Consider the following 20780-nt stretch of genomic DNA (forward strand, 5'->3'; position numbering starts at 1 on the left):
CCTTACACGCTGTGCAGTTCTGGTGTTCCTCTTTTGTTTGTTTTCTAAACCAACCTCAATTACGGTGCTATTGGTGCTTTCAGTGGGTGTATTTTGACAGCCTGGACCTGTGCTGCAAACTTCCCCACCCACACATGTACATACCCCCAGTTTTCCTCCCCAAAGGGTGCATTTGGACACCAGCCTCCACATATCAAAGGTCTGTGGGCTGAGCTGTGTTTAACAAGCCGGAGAGCAGCTATTGGAGGGCAGAAAGTGCAGGACAGGCGATTTCCATGAGAAACCCTTTCCCCCTGAGGATACTGGTACAGCCTCAGTAGGGATTCACTGGGTGCCTGTCTGCACTGTGCTGGGTAGGAAGACTGTGAGTAACATCTTGGAATATTTAATGAAAAGGTTTAAGGGGAGGGTTAAGGGAATCTTTATTTTGTTTTTTTTTAACAAAGACATCAAGACAGAGGCTAGATCCATAAAGATGTAAGCGGATCTAAAACAGGACAAATTATCATTCTTATAATTAAGCCTAATGGACCTTCCTGAGGAGGTTTGACAAGATGCCTTGCTAATATTCACTCTTTTTTTATTATTTAGTCAGTAAATTATGCATAAAGGACAAAACTGACATAATCACCCAGACATTTGCATCACTTGTGCTTGACTAATTCTCATCCATTGTCTTTCACAGCTTTAAAATGGGAAATAAGTAGTAGAGGCCAATGTTTGATAGAGGCTGATAAATTATGGAAAAAAAAATATTGTTTTTCTTAAGTTGCATGGGATCTTTTTGAATATGAAAGATTGCCTACAGTCATAGGTGGATTTTTACATTGAATCATGTTGTAGTACAAGCTTGTCCTGTAGAAGAGCAAAAGAGCAAAGAAAGAAGAAAAAAGTAAAAATATACTTATGACTTCATGTCATCTAAGAAAGTCAAAAACTGTAATAAAGTTTCAAGGAAAGAAAGAAGAAAACCTGGTCTAGTGGAAGGTGTCTCTGCCCATGACAGGGATTGAGACAAAGTGGTCTTTAAAATCCCTTCCAACCCAAACCATTCTGGGATTATGTGAAAACACCTGAATACCTTTTTTTAGAGTAGGTGGTGGAAACAAATTGTTTCTCTTAAAATATTCTTTTTTTCTCTAAGCGGTATTAAAAAAAAAAATCTGGCATAGAGCCATGTTTATCAAAGTGGGAAATGCATTTTTCACTGATGGGTCTGACTTTTAGTTTGAAGAGGTTACTGAATATTGTTTTCAGTTACAAGGAGATAAATTGCACTGTTCTTACACAAATGTGTTTGCTCTACATGTAGAAAACAACAAATGACTCATTAATTATTGTAAAATAATTGTACAGGACCCTATTCTGAAAATAAAATTAAAAAAAAAAAGCAATAATGCCAGTCAGAGTTAAGGGGGGGTGGGAAAAGTCAACCCCAAGCAATTCTGGGATTCCTCTCTATGGAGTCTAGTTCCCACTCAAAGGACAAAGTACTTTCTTGTGCTGGTCTCAGAATTGGATCTCTGGGATTTCATTTCTCAACAAGATTTTGATTGATTTTATTTTAGTAGTTTTATCTTATTTCATAATGTTTGTATTAAATCAGATACCTCTGAGCACTTAATCTTTTTAAAATTCTTTGTATTTAATATTATATTTGCTGTCAAAATCAATACGAATCACAATAAATGTAAGTCATTGATCAGATGCAGCAATGACAGGGAGCCAAAAGGCTGATCCAGGAATTGCTGTCTGTAATAGAGACACCCATTGACTCCAGTGAGGTTTGGGTCAGGCCTCAAATGGAAACAAAACCCATTTGTGCTTGCCAGGTGGGTCAGTGAATGACCTGGGATATGGTGGCCATAAATCCACGCTAATAACTGGGTGTCCTTGCTAAAAAAATGATGATTGGTGAGATAAATAATAGGAAGCTGTGCTGTGTTCATGTGTTGTAGAGCAGGGAATCCACAGGCTGGATGAGAAGAATGTGTTTATAATACCAAATAGTCCTTCAAACACCCTTATCATCCACCTCCTGATCACAAATTTTAGGGCAATTACCTCAGTGGTCCCAGGAGATGAATGCTGGAGGCTCTCAAACCCCCCTTGGGCTGTTTTCAGAAGAGGACAGAGGTGATGGCAATACTAAAGCTCCATGGTACCCTTCCTGGGGACCATGGGGACTGAGCTCACTGAACAAATATTCTTAACTCAAAATTCATCTTTCTAGAGAGCTGAAAAGGCTCCTTAACTCCAGGAGGTACATCACCAGGGAGTAAAATTAAAAAAAAAAAAAAAAAAAAATCCAGGCATTAACTTGAGTAGGAAGGAGATATTACAGAAAATACTGCACTGGAAATTCTTTTACTTAGAAGGAGACGGTTAGAAGACAGACATGGTTTTCAATCCCTCATCTAAGGATTTTTTTACATAATTTGCATTAAGTACTCATTATTAAAAATAGAGGGCTCTTATCTTTATTATGTATGTGCTGGACATGCTTTGAAAATGGGATCAGGATATCCATGCTGGGGTTGTAAATCAAATGAACAAGCTTTGGAAACAAAACCTAGTTCTGTTTTCCAAGTGCTGACCCACGTATTGCTTGGAAATAAGCTCTCATTAATGCTTAATCCTATAATTTGGAGAAGCGAAATTTAAGTTACTTTACAGTGTCTGTAGATTATGTTGGGGTGACTGTATTAGTGATGGTCATAGTGTCTGTGACCATAACTTGCTTTTCTTGTTGGTTCACAACATCTGGAGGAAATAAAGATCCCTAAGCCAACCTCCCTGGTGTTTGCCAAATCAGGTCGATTCGATCTGCAGAAAAGCACATCTGGGACTGACATCCCAGCAGGGAACAGACGCCTTGGATCTGCTGCTCAGCTGTGGAGGAACTGAGGAGCAGGAGCCTGGTCACACCTCCTTCAGGGCTTGCAGTGGGGTGGCAGCTCTTTGGGACTTGGGGAATGTTGACCCCAGTCAGTTTGGCCACTTGAGCATCACACCCAACTCTGAAAACCAAGATGCTGAAATATCTTTTTTTGTTTGTTTGTTTGTTGTTTTTGGTTTTGTTTGTTTGGTTTTTTTTTGTTTTGTTTTTGTTTTTTTCCCCCCCAAACATTTTTGCCATTTTCTTTTCCTTTTTACCACCTAAAGGATGATTAGGGTGAATGAGTGGGAATGATAAATTTGGCAACGATGAGGAGGTGTGAACGACCTGTGTGGAGACAGCTTAAAAATAGGATGTCTCCAACAACTCCCAGGGGAGTTATTTTTTTGGTGGTTTTTTTTTGTTTGGTTTTTTTTTGTTTGTTTGTTTGTTTTTTAACTCTGCATGCTGAAGGGAGGGGAAAAATTGTTACTGTGTAAGATATCAGGTCTGGAGGGGAAAAAGATTATGTTCTCATCATAAACCAAATGATAGCAGATTAAAGCAGGTAAGTAGCATCATGCTGGCCATTTGGCCAGAGTATAAGCACGTTTGGGTTACTTGGCACTAAGGAGGCTGTGCTGTTTAGGGGTTTATATTTAAATACCAACCGTTGTCCCTCCCATATGTGTTGACAAAGCTCTTCTCAACAGTCATCTGTTGTTCTATCCACAGCTTGTTCCTGATAGCTATACGTAGGATATTTTGGCTTTAAGAAATGAGAGCTTATGGAAGATATGTACTTAAAGAGTTCTCGCTCTCAAAAAGAGAGAAAAAGCCATATTCTATAGTGGCTCTGTGTTCCTTGTTGTGTGCTAATCTATCCTATTTCAGCCTATCCTCTCGAGTGTTCCTTTACACCAAGATTCTTGGGGATGTTAAAAAGAAGAACATTGTGGGGTGTAACTGCATATTTCCCTAAACTGGGGCAGCCCCCAGCACCTCACTGAGCCTCTGGGCTGCTTGCTGCCACAAAACACAGCAGGGAAGTTTTGCCCTAAAGTGCAGAGTAAGTGCTGCAAACCTTCTTTGCCAGTTGTAAAGCCAAGTGCACAAGTGCTGCCTGGAACACCGTGGTGTCTCTGAGCATTACAGTCACGGGACTGTTTTCATATCAAGGCCAACGAGCTTGTAAATTTTGCAGTTAGTTTTGGGCGTTCCCTTAGAATTCGTGGTCTGTCATATTTCTGATTTCACATGGGTTTCTCTCCTTTCCCAGGAGAAACACATCTAAACCAGCAGGATATTCGGTGTAGCTGAAAGGAAATATTAATTCAAGGCCCTGATCTTGAAAGCTCTGTTTGCCTGACACCTGCATCCTGCCTGCTCTGCCCTTGCACACGAGCACGGCTGTATACAAACACCCCCTCCAATTTTTGAGGCAAAAAATCTGTGCACCTGCTATTCTTAGGAGCTCAGACTGGGGAAACAATAATGCTGCCTCTGGCTTTGACGTCTCCAGACTGAGAGTGACACTCCAGCATTTGGAGCTGCTGTCAGTCTGGTGGGAGAACTCAGAAGAGTTCTGATAAAGTTTAAAAAGGAAAGAGCTTTGTATCTATAGAAGGAAAAGAAAAAAGCCTTTAGGGGTTACAGCAATATGTTGCCTTGGAAATATTTGATCAGGTTTACCATTCTATTCAGACACTTCACTTTTTAAAAGCTTTAAACCGAGTAAGTTTAGGTCTTGAATGATGCAGCTTCAGTGGCTGCTTATCAGCTGCTCGTGACTATGCAAACTGCAGAAGCTAATTCTGAAAATTTCTGACTTTCAGGTGAAATTGAATGATCTGAAAATGGATCCATCTTCTCCTGTGCATCCAGCAAGCATTTTGGAGCAAACTGCCTTGCAGCTCGGATGCAGTCCCACGGACAAAAAGCTTGCTTTCCACTTAGATGAAAAGGATGAGTTAAAGCATCTTCGGGAATGTTTCTATATCCCCAAAATCAAGGATCTGCCTCCAAGTGAGAGTTATAATTGCTGTGAGGGAGAGGGAGGGGGAAAGGGCTGGGCTTCACATCTTCTGCATGTGTTTATCACAAGTCTTTGGAAATCATCGTCACTTATGAGATAATTGAGCAATTGTAGTCATATCTGAGCACAGAATGTCCCTGCTGTTGCTAAATCAATCTATCAGCTTATTCTAGCACCAAAAGCTCTATGTTCTCATTGCCATCCTGAATCAAGTGTGAGGATACAGTACTTATGTGGTGCTTATGCTGTCAGTCAGCAGCTTTGAACAATGTAGTGACTGATTGAAAATTACAGGCAGGAGCTTTTTTGTCTAATGGCTCAAAACAGCAGCGTGGCTTGGGGAGTTCAGAGCAGTTGTTTCCTGGGTGTGATTCAGTTTGGTATTATCTGTCTGGTTACAATTATTTTAGTTAATGAAAGAGGCAGTATATATATTATGTGAACATTGATGTCTTATTGCTGGTGATGGAGCTGTTTTCTCACTGAGGCCAAATGAAAGGCTGTACCTCAGGACAAATAATTGACCTGAGCAAATAATTCATAATGAAGCCTTTTATTTGAAGATATTTTCAACATTCCTCATGAATAGCCTAAAAATAGATAGCACCTGACTTCAGTGAAGCTATGTAAAATTCTTCTGGACATTTTTCTCCTTTCCTGTTCCACAGGTTGTTTTGAGGAGACTGTGGCATGGGGAGGGCTTGGTGTGGAGGCAGGAGGGGTGGGAATGGGAGTGGCAGGCTGTGAGAGGGGAAGCATTTGCTTCAGGTTAGCACTCACAGACCACCAAAACTAAAACCCAGCTCCAACTTTTTTTTTGGTATTTGCAATAACCACCGTGTTTAGCCAAATTCATGCAAGGAAATCTGGTGGGAACAGCCACCACTGGAGGCAGCAAGGTCTTGATCTCTTCTTCTGCTTCCCAAGTCCTGCCTGGGTTTATTTTTGTCTCAGTTACGTGGAGAGCAAAAGCTGTGCTGGCTCTGCAGGCCCTGGTCACTCCATGCTGGACACTGGAGAAATTATTATTTCATGCAGGCATAGTCTCTCTCCTCCTTTCCTGCCTTGGCAGAATGTACCTATTGAAAATGAAAGGAAAAAAATATGATAAATCTTCCTTGCAATTTTGGGGTTTTCTTTTTTGTTTTCCAATAAATGTAGAGAGAATTTTCTACAGATTTTCTTTTTCTGAAAGGAAGAGTACTGATGGTAAATGAAAAATTACAGGTGCATTCACCAAAGTGTGTCCAGTAAGGGACTACAATAGAAAATGATGTCAATGCTCTGAATTCCTGGACATCTTTTGAAACTGAATTCAGTATCTTCCTGCTGAGCAGTGATGAGTGTTGGGAATGCAGTCTGCTCCTGCCCTTGGGACACAGGATGATAAATCTCAGTTCTCTATGTTCTAGTGGTATTGGCTTATCTTTCCACACATTTAAATCCTTGAGTTGTGCTGTTTCTATCAGTCAGAGCAGGACTGGACACAACTGGACACTTTGCAAACACTTAAACTATGTGCTTCCTCCATGCCTCTGTAATTTTTTTTTTTTTTTTTTTTTTTTTTTTAACCTTGGTTGCTTAAGAGAGTTTCCTAAACCTCCTCTGTTTGTTTGGATATTTGGATATTCTGTACTCAAAGCTCCTTCAGCTGCCACCACAGTGGTGAAGATGTGGCACTAGAGCTGGAAGGATGCTGGAACACAGTTCCCATGGCAGTGGTGCTGCTGGAATCCAGGCCAAGCAGGAGTAGCTGGATCTTTGACTGCAGAATGTCAAATGTCTCTCCAGGATATCAAAGGTCACTTTTCAGTGTAGTGTTGTAGCAGCTTCAGATTAAAGAATCCTCTGAGAAGTAGGTAGAAGTTTTTCCATGTGATATTTTGATTTCTTCCCTTCCAACATCCATTACTTTTTTTATTATTATTACCACAGTATTAAGACCCAAAGACTGCTGCTGTGGAGTTTTTCCCCCTGTAGTTACAATAATATTTAGTCTTGAGACTGTGGATAGATATGTTTTAGTGAAGATAAACAATGTACTAAGTATTGCCAGTTGAAAAGCACAGAGAACCCATCATTCTGGTGCTCCTAAATTGAGGGGTTTTTTCCTCCCCTTTTTTTTCCTGTCCTTTTCTGTGCTTCAGCTGTCATCAGGAACAGCTTCCCTGCTGAAGAACAGCAGGGGTGTAAATATATATATATATTTACATTGTGTGACTATACCATAGAGACAGATCTGCCATGACATTTATCTGAGCCCAGGAGCGGATGCCAGATAACACATTCCTGAAGATAAATGTCATTACAGATATTAGCCATCAAATATTCTTTATATATTTACATAAAACATTACAATGAGGCTTTAAAAGGAAAGCTTACAAGAAGCAGATGAGAACATCCATAGGAGACAACAGTAAGATGACGTACAGGAAAATATTTAGGAAGTCATTATAATAGTTTAATTTAGTTATCAAGTTAGAAACTGCCAGGGCTGTTTATTTGCCATATCAATCAAGAGGAAACCAGTAGCAGCCTAACTCTGCAAATCTCTGAGGTTTTATGTGCAAGCACGAGGGACAAGGCTCAGGTGAGCACATGAGGAAAAGATGACAGCAGAAGATTTAGGGAAATGTTTGGATCCCTTCTCGAAGCTGACACCAAAGTCTCTTTAACTCTCTGTGCACTGCAGGGAGGAGGCAGGAATGCCTGGAATGCCTGGACTGCAGCTGGGCACCAAATCACCCAACTGAGCAGGGCTATGGCTTGTGCTTTGTCACCTTGTAAAGGAGTCGGGTGTCATTTGGGCTTCTTGGGAATAAAAAGATGCCCCGGAGTGAAAGCACTGAGCTGTATTTCCCAGAAGAAATAGTTAAAGGTAGTGGTTAATCATAAAAATTTGGCTTTTTGGAGGGCTGGTGAGAGGAGTACCGGCAGGTGTGAAAAGCAGATCTTTTATCCTTCAGCTAAGGACAGAGCTGAGATAAGTATAAGTAGATTTAGTCCTTCCTTTCTAGTTAATAAACCCATTACATTTTCCCCTTTTGTTTGGACTGAATATTTCTGACAATAAACTTGCTTTTCCTTTTAGGTTTAAAAGGTATAGAAGTGCATCTTTAATGTAGATAAATAGGTATAATTAGTATGCAAAATAATGTATGTGATTAGATTGACCAGTTTGCAGGAATCTGAGTAGATGTATGAATATATATCATATTTAATTAATCTTAATGTAAATGTATTTTTTGATCCAGGCTACTCTACGAACACATTTCAATAATTGTTTCTTTTTTTTCTTTGCCTTTATTTCTTCAATTGTATTTATTTCCTGATAGAATATTTCAATATGTATTTCAAATCAACCATAGCTCCTCCAGAAATTAAAAGGACCAATAGCACGACAAATAAATGCAATTTTGGTAAAGACAAGTGCTAGGCTTAGGAAGAAAAAAATTATTGCTCTTAAGAATATCACAGTGTATATGGAGTTGTTGGAGCACGAGGAGGTGCTGATCAGGAGGAATTACAAAAATAGCAAAAAAACAAGCAGCAATGGTCCAAAATGAGTCTTTTAGTGATGTCAGAGAAGGGGAAGTTAGGAGTTTTTTGTCAAAAGGGAAAAAGTTAATCCAGATTTAGAGTTGATAACACATCAAGAAAAAAAATATCTGAAGGAACAGGTATAAACATGTTAAAATACACTTTATCAAAAAGGCAATGCCCTATCTCTCCAAGTGAACAAGAGGTGTTTTTATTTAGAAAGGATTGTGGTGTAAGAAAAGCTGCCTTGCTTATAATCCTTCACCTGTTTTACTGCTTGGTGAGTATTAGTGAGATCGAGCTCCAAATTCTTGAGCAAGGATCCTTCTCTCTAATCCCGGTGGGACAGTGTTATTGTGTTTCTTGGTAGGAAAAGAACTGTTAATAGAATCAATTTGGGGGCATGGAGGATATTTATGCCTCTCTGTTTTCATTCATATTACAATGGTGATGAAAAACAGACATAGTATCTGCAAAACAGATTAGGCTGAGATTGCTCTCTGACTTATGCTTTTTAAAAGCCTCTAAACTTTAATTAAGAAATTACCCAAGTTGTCTCTACTCCTGAAAAATGTGTTTCTTGAGGACTTCAGTAAAATTGCTAACTGTTAGTACAAAAGGTGGTAAAAAACCTTTTTCCAGGCTGTTTTTCTACAGGTCTTACAACATTTTCACAGACTGAATTGCAATCTTATGGTTCATTTTTAGCACGTACCTTTACATGCTCATTCATTTGATCTTTATTCTAAGGGATGTCAATTATGTTCACCAAAATTAGATGTGATATTATCTTTTAGGGGTATTGTAAATATAGGTAGAGACGAATGCAAATTACCACTTCCAGAAGGTCACCATCACTTGTCCCTCCAAGAATCTCTAACATGAGAAATAACAGAAGAAGGCTGTGTTTGGATTGATAGATGATGACACAGGGTAATTAGATTGTTCAGAACCTCTCTAGAGCTATTATTTATAAATTTCTACCGCCTTGCTTTTCTCCTAATCATTGAAAGGATTTGTCAACATAGATTTCCTCCTTCTCCTCAGACAATGACATGAAGTGCAGCCTACAGTATTTGCTGACAAGACAGGAACTTTTGAGACTGCCTTAAAATATTCTCCTCAACAATTACATTTTTCTAAATAGAGATTTAATAGTGCAGGGACAACTTACATGAAAGATATGTATTTACCTAGTCCTAACTTTTATTGAATGCCTAATTCCAGTAGCTTCATGACTCGGAGTAGGCATATATTGGTGGTGGAAGAAAAGTGGATAGCCTGACTGGGAAAATGCTCCCTGTTTACTCACTGTTGGTTACAGACCTGATAAAATGGGTGTCAGTGACTGCTTCTCACACAGCCCCTGGGAGCTGGGGATTTAGTGCTGCCTGAACTCTCACCAGCTCCAAAAATTGTAGGAGGAAAAGGTGAATAATTGCTTGCAAATTGCCTGCTGTCCTCCTCAAATCCTTTGCAGGGTTACCCAGGTGATGTTCTCGGAGAGAGATCAGGATGTGACACCGCTGTGAGGACTGTGATGTCCCAGGGGATGGGGGATGCACAGAGATCTGGGGATGGCACATGTGGGTGTGTTTGGGGGGATGTACATACCTGCTGAGCCTCCTGTTCTCAGTCCCACACCTGCTGAGCCTCCTGTGCTCAATCCCACACCTGCAGAGCCTCCTGTTCTCAGTCCCACACCTGCAGAGCCTCCTGTGCTCAGTTCTCCACCTTCAGAGCCTCCTCTTCCCAATTCCACACCTGCTGAGCCTCCTGTTTTCAGTCCCACACCTGCAGAGCCTCCTGTGCTCAGTCCCATACCTTCAGAGCCTCCCGTTCTCAGTCCTGTGAGCATTTTGTCTCTCTGCTTTCCCTCCACAGCTGACTTGGCCCTGGTGAATGGAGAGGAGAGCTGTGTGTACTTCATTGGGAATTCTCTTGGGCTCCAGCCAAGAAAAGTTAAAACTTACCTGGATGAAGAACTGGACAAGTGGGCTCGAACGTGAGTACCCTGCAGGGTGTGCCAGATGCTGACCTGTGCTTCAGAGGAGTACTTTATTTTGGGATCTTCCTTGGAACTACAGAACAGTGTGTTAAATGTATACTGCAGCCCAGGAGTTGAACATGTTCAGTGTTTCCCTAGCACTGTTTATATCTCTTTTAAAGGCAGGAGCAGTAAAACAGGCAAACAGCCCCTGATAGCTGTGCTGTGTGTGGTGGCTCTGCCTGGCTCACCTGGAGAACCTGTGCAGTTCAACCCTCCCCACCCAACTTGTATAAACAAACGCTTGTTAGTTCCTACGAGGCACACAAACCTATTTGGTTGCTGCTGCTGGCTGGTGAATGTGGTGGGGTTCCAGGTCCTGTGACTTTCTAATTAATGGTTTTAACAATGTGTGAGTCGCCCTGCAGGCTTCACAACAAGCAGCTCCCCTTGAAACAGCACCGAATGCAGGTGATGCTGCTGCCCATGCCAGCAGGTTTTTGGCTCCTCTTAAACCAGGTCTCTGCCTGACAAGTTAATTTTATTTAGAAAGAAACATTCCTGTCTTCTCAGTAGCATCTCGTCAAGGAGCTGAGTGTGAATTGCAACAAGCTTTACTGAATCAACCTGATGTAAAAGATGATAAAAGGACACATTTCAGGAAAGAGACACTGTCAACATAACAAATTGAGAACTTTTTAATATACGTAGGGGAAAGAAAAAGCTTTTATTTCCTCTTTATTCAGTTTTTTTTAATATTATGTTCTGTTTCCATTAAGAGTCTGTGCTTTGAGATCTCCAGCACCTGCCTGAGCAGCTGGAGCAGGGATGAGTAAGGAAAATGATGAGTAAAAAACAGGGAACTGAAGGTGGGAAAGGAAAATAACATCCAGATGAGTGAGTGAGCTGGGTGAGAGATGAACTCTTTTATAGGGTGCGGGATATGAGTGGAACAGATGTGATTTCATGGTGAGAGAGCAGAGGAAATATGGAGAGGCAGAAGAGGAAAAATGAATTCTGCTAAGTGGGCAGCCTTGTTTCAGCAGGAACGGTGGAGATGCAAATGTGAGAAATCTGTAGCTGCTCTTCCACTTGTAAATTTATGAATGCTGGGAGCTCATCAATATGTTTATTGATTCCTATTTTTCACCTGTATTCTTACAGGTGAGAAGGCTGAGAATGAGTGGGAATGAGTGAAACTTTAGGAAGAGCTCGTTCCTTCTGGTTATTCAGTCAGCACAGCAATGCAGTTTCTCCAGTCGTTTGAAAAAATTGCAACCCCGTCCATTTCTGTGCTGTTATCCCACTTTGTCAGGGAAACAGCTGAGCTCCTTCAAAAGGCAGAAGTCAGATAACATTCTTAGAGTGATGCACTGGGACTGCAAATGTATTTCAGCTCCTCCACTGTATCTTTTCACTGCCTCACTTCTATTCTTGTGTTTGTCTTTGCTGCAGTGAAGGATGAGGTTTTCCTCAGTGACTGTAAAAACCTGGAAGAAAAAGGTAGGCAGTGTGTTCCTTCAGATCAAAAGTGCCTTCAGGAACTGTATCTAGGGGGGAAATATGGCTGAACATTGATTTAAGCCACTGCAAGAGAGGGAGCAAAACTAGAAAGGCAATTTGCTAAAAACACAACTTGGCCTCAAAAGCCTTATCCAGAATAAATCAGAAAGTGTAAAAACAAATTAAAACCAAAACAAAACCAAAGAACAAACGAACCAAAACTCTTCAAATTAAGATCAACAAAGAAACAGAATAAAATTCTGAACCTAAAGCAACTGAGACAGCCAGTGTACGATCAAGCTCATTTTGAGAACTGTGCATGCTTAGAGAAGGTGGTGAATGGAATGCAAAGGAATAGGTGACCGAAGGTACAGAAATGGGTACTTTTATTCCAGTCACCAAGGACAGCTTAACAAAACCCAGTCTAAGGTGGTAGCTGTTCTAAGTTGAAGGCTGTTCAATGGCTGTTGTGTGGGGTGTAGTGGCTCTGGCTTAGACAAATAAGTAGCAAGAATCTAAGAAATGGCATGCAAATTAGGCACATCCATCAAGTCAGCAATAGTATAGATTCTGGCTTTCTTATAAATTGGTTTATTGCATTTTCTGTTTGTTGTGTCTTGGGACCCATCTCAAAGAGCTGTGAGTCCATTTAAATGGCTTTCACTGCTTGTAGTTAATGGCGAGAGTGAAAAGGAAGATTATCAAGTGCTGGTCAAGGGCAGGGAAGCTGTAGCTTTATCTCCAAGTAGTGATGGCAACTCATTATGCAAACAGCTGGGAGAGAAAAGCATGGCAAAGCCTCTTTCTTGTTGTGTTTGCTCTTAGTGTTTAGCTCCTTTCCCCCACCTCCACTTTAACTGGTGGGTCACAGCTCTCATCCTACATCTGCCTCCCACACACCTTCTCTGGTTTTGTGTTCTTCCTCTCCATAGCCCTCATTCCTCTGTTTTTATGCTAATGTAGCAAGATTACAAATCCAAGCCACTGGCATACTTAATATGGATTTAAAAGCAGCCTCTGTGGCTTCATGTTTCAGTTATGATTTCAGCTAAATCCAAGATTTATTGAATGAGGGGTGAAAATGGATGAAGAGTTGTTCCCTCATGTTTAGCCTAGAGTAGCCAATAACCCAATGTTTTAAAAGTCCACACTTCAAGGGACTTTTTTGTTTGGAGGAAGGCCAGGAGGTGCTTTGCAACGCCTTGTTTTCCCCTTTGCTCTGCCAGAACCGATTAAGTAATTAAAATATTTTATAGAATCATTGCTGTGTGTGAGCATACTCACTGCAGCAGGCAATGTCTCTCTTGTCTGAATAACTCATTAAAGTGGAACAATTAAAACAGAAGGGAGCCTGCTGTAGCCAGTTGTGCTCATGTGAAGGGCTGGCAGGATGACTGGGGAGTGGGGAACCTGCTGCATGCAAGTCTTGAGGACTGGAGCTGTTGAGCAAAATTAAGACTGAAAGGGAAAAAAACGATTGTTCTCTGTGGATGTATCAGTCTAGGGGAGGGAAAGAACCACTTATGTGAAAAGTATGTTGGCACAGTAAATATAAGCAAGGAATTAATAAATTGAGGCTAGAAATAAAACATATATATATATATATATATATATACTTCTAAGCATTGAAGCAGTCTGGCAAGAGGCTGGCATGGCCATAGTAGATTAACAACCTCCTAGTTTGAGGAGGGCTTTACAATGTAAAGCCTGCAGTAGCAGCACTATTTTCAGCAAGTCAGAAAGTATCTTTGGTTCTGTGTGCTGAACTAATCCTGTAAGATCCGAGAGCCCTGCAAACAGGAGAGCAGCTTGGCCAAGCCCTGTTTGACAGCCCCACCTCTCCTGCCATTCTCAGGACTCCTCTCTGCACTCTGTCTTTCAGCAGGTTGGATGGTCGAGCTGCAAATGCCTGTTTTAATGCCCTGGGTTTTTTAGTTTTGTCTTTAATCTGCTGGTTCATACAGCTCTTTTTCTTTTGATATGTCTTCCTTTTTCTTGTCTTGTTTCTTTACTTGAAATCATGGTCCAACTTAAGAGTCTGTACTGGCTCATTAAATACCTTGCATCATTTTTGGCAAAGGAGCAAGAAGGAAATTTGCACTTGAACAAGATTTGGATGAGCGCAGAAGATTCCTGAAGATGGCAATTAATTTAAATTCCTTTTCTCACTGCCTTTGAAACCCTGGGATCATCTCAGAAAATGTGTTTCTAGCTCCCCTAGCAAGCTTTAAATCAACCAGACCTCAGCGAATAAAACGTGGCATTGTGATTTCCTGCCAAATTGAAAATAAAATGGTAACCAACTAAAAATTAATTTGCACGATGAGAAACTCTCACAGAAGTTGAAGAAATATCTGTTTGTCTGGTGCTCTGTGATTTGATGGGTGAAGTTTTGTATTCATTAATTTGGATACCTCAATTTAAATCTCTTTTGCTACCTAGGGTGCAGTGGGGGAAAAAAGAGATGTAGGCTCTCCATGTATGAGGGGAATGCCAGGAGCAGTGCACTTGTGTCCTTAAAGATTATTACCCCCAGTGCCTACCAGAGCTGAGAAAGGGGTGGCATAATATACAGAGATATAAATTCTCTGAGGCACAGCATAGAATTTTACAACCTAAATGTAATAGGATGTATTGTGCCATCAGCAAAGTCTACAGAGTTTCATGTGATTAAAATAAAAAAAGGGTCCAAGAATATGCTTTTAACTACCATTTTAGAGGCAATAATTTTTGTCTCTTGGCATTTATATTGGCCATCAAGAGGGAGGCAAGCTGTAAGCTGTGCCATAATAATAATAATAATAAGAATAATAATAAATGCTGCCTCTCCCTTCTTTCAATGTGGTTGAATGTCCATGTTTTCCTCTCAAAATAAAAGATTCTCATGACAAAAATCTCAGAACTGTTTTCATGATAACTTGGAAATTTATTCTGAAATTCTGATAGTCCTGTGTGCTGATACAGAGAACTTTCATTAGTAAATTCCCATTAGGATGACACTAATGGCTATAAAATCAGGGAAGGCTAATGAAACAGAATCCCACAGGTAGTTAGGACTTATTTTTCCCATCTTATTATGTTTGCTATCCTCTTTCAGAAATACAGATTCCCTCAGGCTGGGAGCCACGGAAAATCTTTGGGGGTTTTATTTTAACAGTCTGTGTTATCCTAAAGTCCCTTGATGGCTATATTACAGTTAAGAATAAGACAGGAAATTACCAATAAATGTCTTGCTGTTTGTGAAACATATACCCCTGTCTTCAGGGAATGCAACTGCATTGTGGGCTGATAGAAGAGAGGCAATTTTAGCACTAATCCTGCCCCTCACAGCATTTTCTCCCCTCCCCACCCACTGCCTTTATTCCTCATCTATGAAATGCTCTTGTAAATGAGAGTTATTTCACACTGCCTGCTCTCTCTGCTGTCGAGGACTCATCAGAGAGCAATTCTGAAATAGAGGAAAGCAGTCAGCTGCTGTACCAGGACCTTACCCAAACTGAGGAGCAGGGTCCTCCTTGTCTCTGCGGGATTGGACTTGTTGAGCATGGGGATATTACTTTGTTTGTAAGACATGTTCAGTTGTACCTGTGCACTCCTTCAGCTGCTGACCTAATCTATTAAATGTTGTTTTGCAAGGATGAGAGGCTTGAAATGGTTAATACAACTGTGTTTTTTAGAAACAGCAGTCCCCTGTTCTTCAGGATTGTAGTTCTTTGGAAATATCCCTAGGAGGAGTGAATTAGACTCAACTCAATCAAAAACAGTCTGATTATAAAATGCCCAGGTAATTTTTGTGGGAAACAAAATGAAACCCTGCCTGAGAAGGGAAAGTATGAGGTGGATAGGGAAAACCAATCTTTTAAATAGCCTTGAGGATGGGGTGGTGTCTCATGTACCCTCCACTCTCATGTCTTAATCTGCCAGCTGTCCTCCTGTGATTTTGAGTGAACTTTGTGGGCCAGTTCTTCTTTAAAAGGTTTATTACTTTTTTTCCCCCCCTTTTTTCTCACATCAAAGCTTTTAGGGAGTCTTTTGCTCTCCCCGGATTCCTACTGGCTTTGTCCTTATTTTGAAACAGCTTTATACTCAGCCTCATGCAGCCTGGTGTTTCCAACTCCATAAGTACCCTGTGGTGCTCAGCAAATATGAAAATCATCCAGTGTGAGATGGGAGCCCAGAGCAATGTTTCCCGGGATTAGCACCATTATTACTTTTCTCAATCTGCCTCCATTTGCATTTAAATCTGTACTCTACACCCTGCATGTTTAAGAAACTAGGCAACTTTTATTTATATATGCATGGTAGCTACCTTAGAAGTTTTCTTCTCTATCATAATTGAAGGAAAATTTAGTTCAAAGGACTCAATCCAGAAGTGAATTTATATATCTGCCACTTCAGAGTAGCAGCACACTGGGGTTTAAGGTGACCATATGATCCCCTGCAGCCAGGAGCAGTTTGCAATATAAAGTTTTAAAATAGTCTTTGCGAACCCAAAAAGCTTTGTGCACACTGAGATCTAGAACAATTTTTCAGGGAGAAGAGAAGCAATAAAAATTAGCAAGCAGCCCTGTTGATGCAGGGAATCACCTGCCCCTGCATGAAGTACCCTGTGGTTTATGCAGGAGGGTGAGCTCAGACAGGAGATGCAGGAGGATGGAAATTGTTTCTGACAAGAAATATTCTTGTCTGGGAGCAAGGCAGTATTTAAGTCTATCATCCTCTGCACCATCTAATGCCCAGCCAGAAATGCAGGTTGGGGAAGTCTGTGGGGTGGTCTCTGCTGTCTGTGCAGAGATGCCAGCCTGGGTTAGCAGGTGCCACACTGGGATACCTTGTCCCAGCTTTCAGTCTTCCAGAACCCACGCAGCCACTTCCAGGGGGCTTGTGAAAAACCTATCATCTTTAATTCTGAGGAATTTACAGAGGAATTTTGTGGGCCAAAATAAATAATTTTCAAGCAACTGAAATCTTGTCATAAACTAATAAATTGCCTTTGCTCTGAGGTTTAATGGTATGAGAAAAGTGTTGTGCTCAGTTTAGGCAAGTCTCATCCTCCAAATGTGGAGCCTCCAAATCAGATACGTTTCTTAGGACTGATCCAAATAGAATGCCACACACTTTCATCATTTTCCCCTTCCTTTTCAGAGGTGTCCATGGCCATTTCAATGGCAAGCGCCCATGGGCTTTGGCAGATGAATGCATCCTGGACCTGATGGCTGGGCTGGCTGGTACGTGTGACATGCAGGGGAAAACCTTTCTCCAGGAATAAAAACAAATTTGGTTTATTTTAAGACTCAAAACCCTGAAACTCTGTAGGCAGAATTTAGCTCCTTTTATTCTTATGTTTGAAATTAGATTTTCTTGTATGTGGACTGACATTTTATTTTAAGGCTGCGAGTGATTTAGGGGGTGAATATATGTGATAATGAATGACCATGTGCATATCATGAAACTAACTGCAGCAGAGGGGTTCTTGGAGCATCATAAACTACTTGAACTAACACATGAAGCTCTTTTAAAGGGCACTTGATATTACAGAATCTCAGTCACTCTTCCAGAAGTAAAATTATGAACTTTCCCCTTTGACAAGTTATTTCTATCTAGACATTTTCTGCTTTTCCTCTTTTCCCTGCCACTGAATCCAGACTCATATTTGAGAGTTGCTTATGCCAATGGAGCAGATAATTGAGGCAGGACCTGCTATTGATGAGTTTCCATTACCCTGCTGTCCCCCTTGCTGCAGGACTTCGGCAGGAAGTGCTTCTGGTTATTCCAGAGGCTGAGGAGCCCTGGAGACTCCTCCTGGTGAATTTGCCATGAAAGCAGTCGGCTGAGTGTGAATGCAAATTTCCTCTATCACTTCTTACTCCGTGTAGATGCTGAAATAATCTTTCACTGGGATTTCCTTCAGAGTTGTCTCTGAAGGGGGAAGAGACATTATCTTGGCAGGGTCTTTTTCTCCCCAGCCCTCCCAGCTGTTGTCAAGGCTAGGTTAGTGGATTTTGGGGAGATCTGGCCCATATTTCAATGTAGGTGCTGAAGGCAACTCTCAGTAGCGACTGTCAGAACTGAGTTATCTGGCATTGGTTTGTGCCATCACTAAGGAAAAATATTACCCTTATGTTGACCTACTGTATTTTAGATATTGTATCGTAATTTCTCCTCCAACTGCAGACAAGTGTTCAATGAGAAAATTATGGTCTTTCTCCTTCAAGAAAAGCAAATGGGGTTGGAACAATTGGGAGCAGAGACATTAAAAAATGTTTCATGACAAGTTTATAAATAAACTTATAAATAAAATCCCTCTCTGAATTCTTTATGAACTTTCCAAATAGCTAAAATAGTGGGTGTTATTATTGGAGCAGAACAAATGCAATAAATTATTGTTGTAGTTGGTCTATCTGTGATGGAAACACTGAGAATATAAATAAAAGTGTGGTTACACTGGGGATCATTGGGCTATGTAGAAAAATCCCATCTGCAGAATGAAATAAAAATCCCAAAATGCAGATTTGGGGGTTCTGATTTTGTAAGAATCTCTTGTTGTACCTGGTGTTGCTCAGGAGGTTAAGAAGTTACTTCCCTTGCTTTCATTACATTCAAGGGCAAGCTCAGCACCCTCATCCATTAAGCATCACAGGACATAAAAATGTGGAAATGGAAAGGGGTGGAGGGTGTTGAAATGCTGAACACAGGTGATTTAGGGGTTTCTCCAGTATGACCTATCTGCCTTGGCCAGTGGATATTCTTGTTCTGGTAGGGTACAACTAGGAAGCTCTGGACACGTGGGGAAAGGTGCCTTGGAATTTTCAATTGAAAATCATGAATTTAACTAAGCATGCAGACAAGAATTTCTCACATCATATTCCCAGGCACCCGACTTAGTAACCAAGGTAAGACCACTGATGTTCTTCACGTAACCAGGAGAGAGAGAGCCAAGATTCCCCAAAGGACAGCTGGAAGCTTCTGAGTTATCATCTTTCTGTGCATCACCTTCTGTGACTGTTTGCCTCTGCTTTGTTTGCAGAATGTGGAGCCCTGTGGCAGGCTGAGCCCTGACCTCCTGCCACTGCCACTGCCAGGGTCCCTCTGGCCCCAGCTGTAGGTTAAGAGTCACTGCAAAAAGCAGAGAATGAGGCTGGGACCCCTTTACCCTTAACCATCTGTCATGTAGAGGCTGCCAACTAAGTTTCTATTTTAATATTAATTTAACTGCAAGATGCATTGTAGGTGTAAGGAGATGGAAATGAGAGCTTCACTTAAATTTCATCTAATTGCTCATCCATCCCCTTACTTTTATTTACCAAGCTCCATGTGGCACCAGTGCTTTTACATCACCATGGCTTAACCACAATGAACTTTTTATGATTTTCATCATGGTAAACAAATATTCTAAAATTTTCAATAAAAATTATGACTGAAGTCACCCTAACACTAACCCAATTTTTTGTTTTTAGAATTATTTCCTGGGAAGTGTTTCCTGTTGTTTCCCTCAAAGATAGAAGGCATGGTTTGGATTCTGTTCTCCAGAATTTTTGGGGTTTTGTTTGATTAAATTGTAAAATGTGGTATTGGCTCACATCTGGCCCTCAAATTTATGTGCAGGATTTTATTTAGAAAATACCGTCATGGCTTTTTTCAGAACACAGATGAGTGATTTTTAGAATGCAGATGAATTAGTATTTCCCAAATAATGGATGTGTCATTGTAAATTCCATTTTTTAAACTGTAGGCAATAGTGAAGAGGCTAAAAGGATAAATGGAGGGGAAAAAAGCTATGTTAAAAAGCTCTTTTCAATGTGATATTCCACAGATTCATGAAATGGTTTGTGTTGGAAGGGATCTTAAAGTTCCAACCCTCTCAATTTATGCTTAAGTACCATTTTCCAGCAAAAAATAATATTGATTATGTATGAGTACGTAGCTGAATGAATTCTGAACTTACTTTTGTATTGACTTTAATGTAAAAACAATAACAGAATTTTACTGTGTTTTTTATTCAGTATTGAACGTGTTATGGAGGAGGAGGAAGAATTGTCATTTCTCACCCTAAGCAGCAGTAGCAAGTAAAACTCTTTGGTGAGATTTATTCAGGAATGGACCAAAGACTGTAAAACACCTCTGTCTGCTTAATGGTTTATAGAGCACGAACACCTTGCTTATTAAACACAGTCACATTTTCTTGTTCAATGAAAGTTACAGTAGTAAATACCTTGTGAAATGAAGAGTCAAGGTCAGTGGAGGCCAAAGCTTTTTTTCTACACTCAGACCAAGTGGCAGAATGCAGTGAAGGCAATCTCTGCTTCTCCTACCAGACTTTATTAAAACATTACAACCTTGGCAGGATCACCTTCTGATGGAACAAGATTAACTGTGTGGCTGCTGCTGTACGATGTGCTCGGGCAGGTCTCTGTTGAGGGAAGACTGAACGCTGAGCAGATTTGGAGTGACTTTGAGTGATAAGGATTATTTGAAATAACCAAAATATTTTCAGAATTGGGGCCCTTAGCCTTATTTCCAATCATTTCACAAAATGCTTTTTACTTACTCCAGCGAGAATCAGACTTCCCCAGCAGTCAGAGAGGAGAAGGATGGCAGTGTCTGCCTAACGCAATCATAATTGTCTCTGAAGTTGTACTTTGCAAACGCTGCTTCCTTTTATTAAAGAGGAGATTTATCATGCAGAACATACAGGTTTTAGCCTGTCCTGGAGATATGGTATAAAGTTAGGAAATAAGGAAGGCAAACATAATTTTGTCTCCCGTGTGCTGGGTCTTTGAATATTGTAATAGGTTAATTGGATCATGGAAAGGTTGTTTTCCGAAATGCGGTGCAGG

The 20780-nt window shown here is 40.6% G+C and overlaps 1 protein-coding gene across 1 annotated transcript in view; it reads left to right on the forward strand.

The window, feature by feature from the left end:
* The first annotated feature begins 221 nt into the window (after positions 1-221).
* The window catches only part of KYNU (kynureninase), a 57992-nt gene continuing 37433 nt past the window's right edge, over positions 222-20780 (forward strand). The window contains exons 1-4 of the mRNA XM_014870799.2: positions 222-364; positions 4714-4903; positions 10338-10458; positions 17089-17171. Coding sequence (XP_014726285.2) covers positions 4735-4903; positions 10338-10458; positions 17089-17171 — 373 coding nt within the window. The 5' untranslated portion in view covers positions 222-364; positions 4714-4734. The remainder of the gene's footprint in view (positions 365-4713; positions 4904-10337; positions 10459-17088; positions 17172-20780) is intronic.

The sequence above is a fragment of the Sturnus vulgaris genome, chromosome 7 (genome assembly GCF_052056855.1).
Source record: "Sturnus vulgaris isolate bStuVul1 chromosome 7, bStuVul1.hap1, whole genome shotgun sequence".
Taxonomy (NCBI): domain Eukaryota; kingdom Metazoa; phylum Chordata; class Aves; order Passeriformes; family Sturnidae; genus Sturnus; species Sturnus vulgaris.